This window comes from Tupaia chinensis, unplaced genomic scaffold (assembly GCF_000334495.1).
Source record: "Tupaia chinensis unplaced genomic scaffold, TupChi_1.0 Scaffold000407_4, whole genome shotgun sequence".
Taxonomy (NCBI): Eukaryota; Metazoa; Chordata; class Mammalia; order Scandentia; family Tupaiidae; genus Tupaia; species Tupaia belangeri.
In genome coordinates this window covers 3091893-3102563 of record NW_006159912.1, presented here as the reverse complement: position 1 = coordinate 3102563, position 10671 = coordinate 3091893, and the positions used below count along the sequence as shown (strand labels likewise).

The 10671-nt window shown below is 45.2% G+C and overlaps 1 protein-coding gene across 5 annotated transcripts in view; it reads right to left on the bottom strand.

Annotated features, from left to right (window-relative positions):
* The window catches only part of HNF1B (HNF1 homeobox B), a 63145-nt gene that overhangs the window by 13562 nt on the left and 38912 nt on the right, over window positions 1–10671 (bottom strand). For 3 of the 5 annotated variants that reach the window (XM_006154425.3, XM_006154427.3, XM_014590119.2), the window contains exons 6-7: window positions 4830–4965; window positions 556–750 (exon numbers count right to left, since the gene is read on the bottom strand). In XM_006154425.3, coding sequence (XP_006154487.1) covers window positions 556–750; window positions 4830–4965 — 331 coding nt within the window. The remainder of the gene's footprint in view (window positions 1–555; window positions 751–4829; window positions 4966–10671) is intronic. The other 2 variants (XM_006154426.3, XM_006154428.3) reach the window with 1 other exon arrangement.

Genomic DNA, 10671 nt, shown 5'->3' with positions numbered 1-10671 from the left:
GGACAGAAACTCTAAGACTCATTGCACAGATATGCATGTAGTGGTTATTTTCATGATTATGGATTAGAAGTACTTGGGGTGTGTCAATTGGAGGGCATGGGGCACTCTAGAAGACACTTCTGTTTCAGGGAAGATAAACGGGATGAAAATTAGATGCCAAGTCTGATCATTTGCTAATGGCTGCTCGGAATTTTGCATCCAAAAGGCTAACCTGAAGCTCAGTCAGAAAGGCTGCGATTGAGTGCTAGAATGGGAATTGTGGCACCTGCTCCGCATATATGCTACCCTGCTGTCTATCTCCAACTCCCCTTTACACACAGGCCTTAGCTGTCCTCTTCAAATCTTGCCCTGGGAAGAGAACTAGAAAAGGCACAGCAACACACAAAAGTTATGCTTGAGAAACTGCCCTGGTTGCAGATAGGCAGGGGAAAGTGACCAAACCAGTAAATTCCCAAGAAAGTCTAGATGCGGAGAAGGAGAGGCTGGCTACGGAAGGCTCTCTGTGCTCCCTCCCCGCCCCTGTCCCCCCCATCCCTGCCCCCGCAGTGTCCTTACTGTGTGAATTCTGCAGCTGAGTCACAGCCGCCATAAAGGGCTGCTGGGCCATGTGGCTGCCTGGGCTCTGCTGCATGAGGGGCTGCTGGTGAGGGCTGTGCAGCTGCTGGGAGAACTGAACAGGAAGCAGGGCTGCCAGGCTGCCAGCCACACTGTTGATGACAGGGACGCTCTGTGCTTGGGAGGTGTTGAGGCCTGTGGGAGCAAGAGGGAAAGGTCAGAGGTGGCTTTTAGGGGACAAGGGGAGGTGAATAGATGGGAACAGGCAGCGACCCTTGCTCCATCCCTAGCCAAGCCTGCTGTGTAAGAGATTGTATGGGCAATGATTTTATGCACAAAGAAACCGAGAAAAAGCCGAGACTTGGAGAGGTTCATTTACTTGCTCAAATTTCACAGTGAAAGCCTCCCAAAGCCACCCTGTGACCTCCCAAACTTAGTTCCCTGGAGGCTACCAGGGTACTTGGGAAGTGGCCTCTATTTGTGCACTTCATCCTGGTCTGCCCTGGTGCCCTGGGGCACAGTTAAAGTGGCCACTCAAAGGTGTGGATTATTGCCCAGATCCATCTGTCCAGCAGAGGGCAGGAGTGTGCAGGGACCCACGTTTTTATTAAAACCAAAACACATGTATAGTCAAGGAAGTATGAAGTCTGAAGGCCTTCATTTTGTGGAACATGTAAATACCCAGAGAGAGGTCAGATGCCATCTCTCTTGACTGTAGCGGAGAGAGGAGAAAACACTGGCAGTCACAGTGTATGAATTGGGCATATTTTACCTGGTGGCCCAGAGTTGGTGGCATAGGACCAGGTTTTAGAAGGATGAAGTTGTGGGACCAGCAGATGGCATAATGGTTATACCACTGGACTCCCACATAGTTGACCACAGTTCAAGTCCCAGACCAACCAGCTTAAAACTCACCCCAGGTGTGTGTGCATGCGTGCCCAAAATCCCAAAAGGAGAATGGAGGAGAAGGGATTATGGCATGGCCATCCTCCTGGGAGGGGGCGTGATTTCTTGCTTTCTGTCTGTCTATCTCTGTCTCTCCAGCGAGTGCATGTGCCCTATATAAAAAAATCTCTCTTTCGGGGCCAGCAGGTAGCATGGTGGTTAAAGACGCTGGACTCCCACGTGGCTGACTGCAGTTTGAGTCTTAGGACCTGGCAGCTTGCTTTTTCACTTTCTCTCAATCTGTGTTTTTCTCTGGTAAAAACCAAACCAAACCAAACCAAAACCAAAACCAAAACCAAAAAACAAAAAAACACCCTAATAATAGTAAAATTCAATGAAAATAATTCTTAAAAAAATCTCTCTATAAAGAGAAAAGGATGAAGTCATAAGTTAAAGGCTATCTCTTGGCAGCTATACAGGGTCTTGCCATCTTTTGCTCTGAGGGCTTCTGTGACTTGGTCCTGTGTCTCTAGCCCATGGCCCCATTAGAACCTGGGCAAACACTGCAAATACCCACTCTGTGTCTGCTTCCTGAGTGGGACTCTGGGGGGACAGCTAAGGAAGGACTGGAGTGTAGACTAAAGGATCTGCAGAGAAGACAGTCCAGGCTCTTTCCTGGTGTAGCCATGTTCCTTTGTCCTTGTTTTTGGGGAGATGGAGAAGAATAGGATGAAGAAGGAGATCCAGGGAAAGCTTCATTTCAGGTATATGCAGAAAGGACACCTAGAGGGCCGGCAGGTGGCATGGTGGTTAAGGGTGTGGACTCCCACATGGCTGACCACAGTTCTAGTCCTGCACCTGGAGGTTTGCCTTCTCACTTTCTCTCTCCCTCTCTCTCTCACTCTGTCACTCACTGGTCAAATTTAAAATAAGTAAATAAATAAATAAAGTTAAAATAAAAAATAATTATAAAAAAAAAAAAAGAAAGAAAGAAAGGACGCCTAGAGAGCCTTTCCTGAAAGGGAGAGGGTCTCCTAAGTAGGTTGCTGGAAGACCTCAATGGAGATAGCACAAGTCCTCAACAATTGCCCACTCGGGTTCTAGCTAATACTGTTATCAGAAACTTAAAAGGTGAGACCCGTGAGCAGACATGAAGGGGTAATAATCCTCCTCTGGGCTCTCCTGAGTGGGGGCTGAAGGCGGGGTGGGACTTTGGAACACTCTTGGAAAGGCACTATCTCCAATCCCTCAGGGGCTCAGCATCTCACCTGATACCCTGCTCCCCTGTTTCCCATTACACCTACACACAGTCTCAGTCTCAGGACCCCCACAGATTTGCTATTTCCCAGGATCCCATTGCCAGCTGCTTTCTCTTAAAGAAATCTCTGGCCAGAAAACCAAATGCTCCTGCTTAGACTGGATAACATTTGAGGGCATAGTTCTGAAACCAGTCTGTGCTTGAGAATCATCTGAGGGAGCTCTTTAAAAAATATACATTCCTGGGCCCCACCCAAGACTTGATGAGTCAGAACCTTCAGAGGTGGGGCCCAGGAATTTTATTTTCAACACAGACTCATGTGCCTCAGTTCTAGGATTGAGAGGCACCAATGTCATTCTGTCTCCCACAGAGCATGACTCTTAGCCTTTCCATCTCTTTTCTAGGCACTTTTTTTGAGGAAGCATGCTATCCGGGGTCCGGTAGATGAGCAGAAAATGAGGAATTGGGACTGCCAGGTAATTCGTGATCACTTCTCCATGGCTCTCTGCAGTCTTGAAGCAGGGCCCATGTACTCGACAACACATGACGTGGCTAAAAGAGGCAACCTGCAATCAGTTCTTCATCCTGACACTCCATAGGATAGGACCACTGAGTCTCAGCAAGGTTATCTAGTGACGTTCACCATTCTTCATGCTCTGTGCACTCTAAGTGTGTGCGCGTGTGCCCACACACACACACCCTTCTAAGGTCAGTGTACACTTTGGCGTCGCTCATCTGCAGCAGGTTAAGAGTATGGTGAGAAGGCAGAGGAAGTATGGGTAGAGGGAATTAGGAGGAATGAAATTGAATAAGACGGAATAGCCTCAGGGAAGATTTTAGTTCAAGTAGCACTTGAAAAAATATATAACTATGTGCGTGGGGTCTTCAAAAAGTTCATGGAAAGTGCTTATTCTAAAAGAACGATGGTTTAAAAAATCATTTTACAGCAAAATAAACGTGTACTTTAATTCCATTTTCCCCACTAACTTATTGAAGTCCCCTTGTATGTCAGTTAAAGCTTGACACAGGAAGGCAAAGGTAAAAGGGATAGTTTGTGTATCATTTTGAGTGTGGAAATAAGGAAGTGGGGCCAGCTGGTGGCATGGCGGTTAAAGGGTTAAATCCTGCACGACCAACTGCACTATTTGAGTAAAATACACCCAGCACTGTGTGTATATGACCAAAATCTTGAAAGGAGAAATAGAAGAGAAGGGACTGTGGTCTGACCGTCTCCCATGGGGTGGTCGCTTTCTCTCTCTGGTAAACATAGATGCCCCTCAACAAAATTTTTAAAAATTAAAAATTAAAAAGAAATAAGGAAGTAGAATGTTTTACCCACAGTCCTTTTAAGCAAACCTTCCAGAAGGCAAGCAAGCTGGTTTCAGGTGTCCTATCTCATTTTTAGTGCAAACCCTGCTATTAGTATAGTTACCATATTCCAAATACCGGGAGGTCCTGGTGAAAGGCAGTAAATTTAAAATCATTTTTTATATGTGAGTCTTCTAAAGGCATCTATGCTCATTTACCTCCATCCAGATAAATCCAGAGTGCATCCGTTTCTAAGCAGTAAAGATGGAGCGAGAGCCTCATATACTCCTTCCGTAAATGTGGGTACCTCCTATGGGCCTAGCCCTGTATTATTACACAAATTTCCCTATCAGAAAGAAGCATCATGTCTTGTTTCATATCTTCACAAACACAAAGACCCTTCTAGAAAATCTACCTCATACTTAGAGATAGGAATGAACACAAGACAAAAATATGAGCTACAATGTTATATATATTTGTGCTTTATAAATTTATAAGTGCATGTATATTTGTTGTTATTTGATTGCCTCAACAACCCATTTTATTATGGATGAGGAAATTGAATCTCATAAAGGTTCAGTGATTTGACCCAGAACACACAGCTGATAAACTGTGACCAATATTCAATTCCATTCCATACTTTTCTCGTTTTAGGTTAGACAACCCATATGTTATTGAGGAGAGAGATGAGAAGCTAAAGAAGTTAAACGAAGACTCCAAGTTGTGGGCAAGCTGGAAGAGAATCTTCTGCCACCCTTTTATTATCAGGTTGGCTCATTGGCACGCCCTGTCCCCATGTCTTCTGCCCAAGAACAGAACTTACTTTGTGCAATGGCCATGACTCCAGAGAGGGGGGCCATGATGAGGTTTTGAGATTGCTGGGGATTGTGGTGGGACAGGCTGTGGATATTTGTCAAGGTGCTGACTGGGGGTAAACCTCCTCCCGAGACTGAGATCTGCTGAAGAGAAAAAACAAGAACAGCATGAGTGGAATTGGCACTGCCAAGAGCAGCTTCCAAATGACACGGCTAATTCACCCATGCATTAATTTATTCACTAAATAGCAATTCTTAAGCACCTACCACGAGATAAACACTGCGGTACGTGCTGATAGAGCAGTAAATTACATAATTCCTGTCCTAATGGGGCTTATATTTGTTGACTATCTTTGAGTTACAAACCTGCTTCAAAAAGTTTTCTGCTTGCTCACTTGGATGGATCCTCCATTCTGCTTCCTGCTTTCTACATATTGGTGCAAGAGACACATGATCGCTGAAATGACCAGAGAAATGCCCTGGGATTCCCCAATGAGAGCAAATTAGGGGCCAGGCAGGAGCACAAGGCCGCTCTCACTGAGTACTGGGGCTCTGGGGGCACTGCTCATACGTGAACTCAGAAACCTCACTATAATCCTGTGAGGTAGATACTGTTGTATTGGGACCAGCAGATGGCGTAATGGCTGTCGCTTGACTCCCACATAGTCAAAAGAGGTTTGAGTCCCGGACCTAGTGACTTAAAGCTCATGCCAGGTGTGTGTACGTTTGTGCCCAAAATCCCAAGAGGAGAATGGAGGAGAAGGGATTGCGGCGTGGCCATCCCTCCTGAGGGGGTCATTTCTCACTTTCTGTCTCTGTTTCTCCAGTGAGCACATGTGCCCTATAGCAAAAAACCCTTTAAAATACAAAACAAAACAAAAAACCCCCTGAGGTTCTGGGTACATAGGTATCTTGCCTAAGATCTACAAACTAGTTAATAGTACTTATGTTATTCAAACCCAGGTATTTTTCTTTTCTTTTCTTTTCTTTTTTTTGGAGAGGTTTTTGCTATAGGGCACATGCGTTCACCAGAGAGACAGAGAGACAGAAAGCGAGAAATCATACTCCAGGGGGATGACCACGTCGCAATCACTTCACCTCCATTCTCCTCTCGGGATCTTGGGCACACACGCACACATGCCCCATGTGAGTTTAAGCCACCAGGTCCGGGACTTGACTGCATTTGATTACATGGGAGTCTAGCGACATAGCCATTACACCAGCTGCTGGTCCCCAAGCCCAGGTATTTCCAACCCCTGAACCCAAGTTCCTATGTGTTATATATGACTCTCCCCTCTCTCACGATGGCATTATTGATGAGCCTTAGGACACAGTAGCCATTATTGGGTTTGCCTACTTTTTTCAAATATTCATTATACATTACTAATCTTTTTGTCCCTCTTTTTGTCAAGGAACTGATATTGTAATGAAAAAATATTAAACAAGCCCTGAGCCCCAGGCACCCCTATTCTTACCACCATTATATTTTAATGGAGATTAGTAAGGGAAAGCTACTAGTTTTTGCATATTTAACTTTGTAGTGGCCACTTCATTGAATTCTTTCATTCATTTCTATGATTGTGCTTTCCTTATCAAGTTTTCCCAAGCGTATAATTGCACCACAAGCACTTAATGCTAATAGGGTCTCCTCTTTGCTAGTAGTAACAGGCGCACATGTCCTGCATCGGTCCGAACTCTCTGAGTAGTACTACATAGTCACAGCTGCACTCCATGCGCTCGTTTTGATTCTGATGTTATCAGAAATATTTATAATGTTTTGCCATTAATTATAATTCTGTTATATTTAACAGTTTTATATACACATATCCTTTTTGCATGATAGTTTACGGTTTTCAAATTTGTTTTATTTATTTATTTATTTTTCCCATGAATGAGAGAGAAAGAAAGAACTCCCGCCCTTCACCCCCCAACCTTCAGCCAGTCCTAGATTATAAGCAAGTGTGTGCCTGGTATATTCAAAGAGTCTCTGGACTTGAACTGGAAACCTTCCCAGGTGGGATTGCCTTAGAGAACATCACCTCTTTTTCTTTTCTTTCTTTCTTTTTTTTTTTTTTAGAGAGAAATCCTCTTGCACGGCCAGCAGTTGGCGTAATGGCTATGTCGCTGGACTCCCATGTAGTCGACTGTGGTTTGAGTCTCAGACCCAGTGGCTTAAACTCATACCAGGTGTGTGTGCATGCGTATCCAAGACCCCAAGAGGAGAATGGAGGAGAGAGGATTGTGGCATGGCCATCTCCCTGAGAAGGGGGGGGGTGATTTCTCGCTTTCTGTCTCTCTGTCTGTCTCTGTCTTTCTAGCAAGTGCATGCGCCCTATAACAAAAACCTCTGAAAAAAAAAAAAAAAAAGAAAAGAGAGAGAGAAATTTTTTGCTGTAGGGTATATGCACTTGCCAGAGAGAGACAGAAAGCAAGAAATCACCCCCCAGGAGTGGGGGATGGGCATGCCACAATCCCTTTTCCTCCATTCTCCTCTTGGGATTTTGGGCACACACGCGCACATGCCCAGCATGAGTTTTAAGCCTCTGGGTCCGGGACTTGAACCACAGTCTACTATGCAGGAGTCCAATGATGTAACCATTCCACCATCTGCTGGTCTCTAGAGCATCAGCTTTTACCACTGTACCACTCTTTGGCCCCCCTCAATTAATTAAAAAAAATATTATTAAAAAAGAACTGTCTCACTTCTTTCTGAACTAACCCATTCTTGAAAACATCAGGAACCCTGAGAGTGCTATAGGGTCAGGATACATCAGATACATAAGTAATTTAGCTTCTCTTCTTCCATCTTTCGCTACCCAGAGGGCTTCTGATGAAAGGTCTCATACTAGCATCCAGGTAGGACACTACCTTCCACCTGCCTTTCTGCTCAACCCCATCGCTTCCAAGGTTAATTTGAACAATAAGGGGAGAAAAAAACCAAACAGGTTTGTTTGTGTTTTTAAAATGAACATCAGTAAGTGAGTTAGGGGTCACATGACCAAGAAGGAATTCTGACCACATCAAACAAGAGAGAACCAGCCTGTTTGCTGGACTTGTTTTTCAAAATGTCAGTCATAAAAAAAAAAAAAGATCCATAACCTGCCTGCCCCTGGACTGAATCCCTTGGGTAATGTGGCCCTTTGAGAAAGTCAACCAAGTGACAATAATCTCTCTGCTATTCAACGTTGGCTTTAGCCGTGCAAGAGAAATGTGGGTGCCAGTGATAAAAACAACTTCAACATGTATGTCTTTAGAGTTTGTAGAGTGCTTTCACTGACTGTTTTCAATAGATAATGACATAAATAAGGCAGACATTATTATGACTCTCGCCTCTATATTACAGATTAAGAAACTGATCCTCGGGACCAGCAGTTAGTGTAATGGCTATGTCGCTGGACTCCCCCGTAGTAGACCACGGTTCGCGTCCCGGACCTGGTGGCTTAAAACTCACACCGGACGCGTGCGTGTGCGTGCCCAAGACCCCGGGAGGAGAAGGGATTGCAGCGTGGCCATCCCCCCTGGGGAGTGATTTCTCACTTTCTGTCTCTCTGTCTCTCTCTGCCTGTCTGGCGAGTGCACGCACCCTATAGCAAAAACCTCTAAAAAAAAAAAAATAGAAACCGATCCTCAGAAGATGAAGACTAGCTCTATGCCACTTTGCCAGTAAGTGAGGAAGTCAGATTTCGAACCCAGTTTTGCCAGTTTAGATCACTTCCCATGTTTGGGCAACCCAGGCTAAGTTATCTTCCCCTCTAAAAGGCAACCATTATTTTCTATTTACCCCCTCCCCTCCCCCACTAATGGAAGCTGGGGAGCTAGCAAGGATAATTGGGAGAGCCCGAATTATGCAAATGCTGCCACTTACAGCCCCTTTGCAGTGCTAAGTGCTTTATGTGCCTGGAACATCTGAGGTTGGTATTATTAGCCCTTTTTTGCGGAGGAGGAAACTGAAGTTTAGAGAAGTTAAGGAATGTGCCCAAGTGGTAGAGTTGTGGTTGGAATCCAGCTCTCTGCTCAACATTAGGCCACACCGCTAGATACTGTGGTGTATCTAGCATGTGCTTTTTTTTTTTTTTGGAGAGGGTTTTGCTATAGGGCGCGTGCGCTCGCCAGACAGACAGAGAGAGACATAGAGACAGAAAGTGAGAAATCACCCCCCCAGGGGGGATGGTCACGCTGCAATCCCTTCTGCTCCATTCTCCTCTTGGGATCTTGGGCACGCACGCACATGCGCCTGGCGTGAGTTTTAAGCCACCGGGTCCGAGACACGAACCGCGGTCGACTACATGGGAGTCCAGCGACATAGCCATTACGCTAACTGCTGGTTCCCTAGCATGTGCTTTTTTAAAAATAAAATTATTTGCTCATTTAGTTCTTTTGTGAGTGAGACAGATGGAGAAAGAGAGACAAACAGAGAGGCATTACCCACAGGAGGTCTCAGTGTTGAGATCCCCACCCATCCTTCAATCAGCCCTGGCTCATGGGCATGTCTATACCTGGCATGGTCAGAGAAGTGTCCAGATTTGAACTAGGAAGCTTCCCGTGGGGCATTGCCTTGCCGTGCTACATTTTTACCACTGAAAACACATGTTTGACCCTGGCATGTGTGTGTGTGTGTGTGTGTGTGTGTGTTTTAGTTTCATAAAAAAAAAAAAAAAGATTCATACATACAGACTACAACCCTAAACCAGGCAAGCTTTTTTAAAAAAAAAAATAATTCTTTTAGGGAACCAGCAGTTAGCGTAATGGCTATGTCACTGGACTCCCACGTAGTTGACCATGGTTCACATCCCGAACCCGGTGGCTTAAAACTCACGCCAGGCGCGTTTGCGTGCGTGCCCAAGATCCCGAGAGGAGAATTGGAGGAGAAGGGATTGCGGTGTGACCATCCCCTCTGGAAGGTGATTTCTCGCTTTCTGTCTCTTATGTCTCTGTCTGTCTGGCGAGCACACACGCCCTATAGCGAAAAATCTCTCAAAAAAAATAAATAAATAAAATTAAAAATAATTCTTTTAAAAATTATTTAACTTACTTACTTTATTTATTTAATTATTCATTTATTTTAATTGACCTGGGAGGGGGAGAGAAAGTGAGAAAGCAAGCCACAAGGTCCAGGACTCAAACCAGGGTCGTCCATGTGGAAGTCCAGCACCCCTAACCACCATGCCACCTGCCAGTCCCCCAGGTCAACTTTTTGTCACTCCATGCTGCTTGGGGCTGGGGGTGAGAGCCAACAATGCAACAGAGAGCTCAAACAGATTGTTATTATTTCCAGAACTAATCCTTGGGGAGAGATACCAAAGGCATGTACTACTGAAAGTCAGCACGGACAGATTGTCATGCCTAGAACAGGGCTTACCCGGGAAACGACAGAGTTATGAGCAGTCCTTACACCAACTTTATGATGTAGGCATCATCAAGCCCCCCATTCTACAGTGAAAAAGCTGAGGTTAAGTAATTTGTCCACCCTACTGCCGGTAAATGACAGAGCCAGGACTTGAACACATTGGTATCCTTGCTTGTAATCCTTTCTAACCATTTCCATTTCTGGTGGGCCAAGAGCTGCAATGGACTTGTTACATGTTAGGAGAAAACAGACTCTTGAATGTGAGCCTCCAGTGATAGCAACACAACACAGGAGCCAGAGTGTTGGAGACAAGTGGAAAGCAGGTCCCTGCAAACAAGCTGCCAGGTGTTTGCTAATGTTGAGGTGTGCTGTCTTGGTCAATCATCAATCCAATAATATACTGCCCAGTTAGGGCACTGCTGAACAGAACAGGAAGAAAAAGAAGCTCATCTGCAGGCGGCACCTGGAGCAGCCTCCACCTGAGTGAGGCAGCTTGCCTCTCA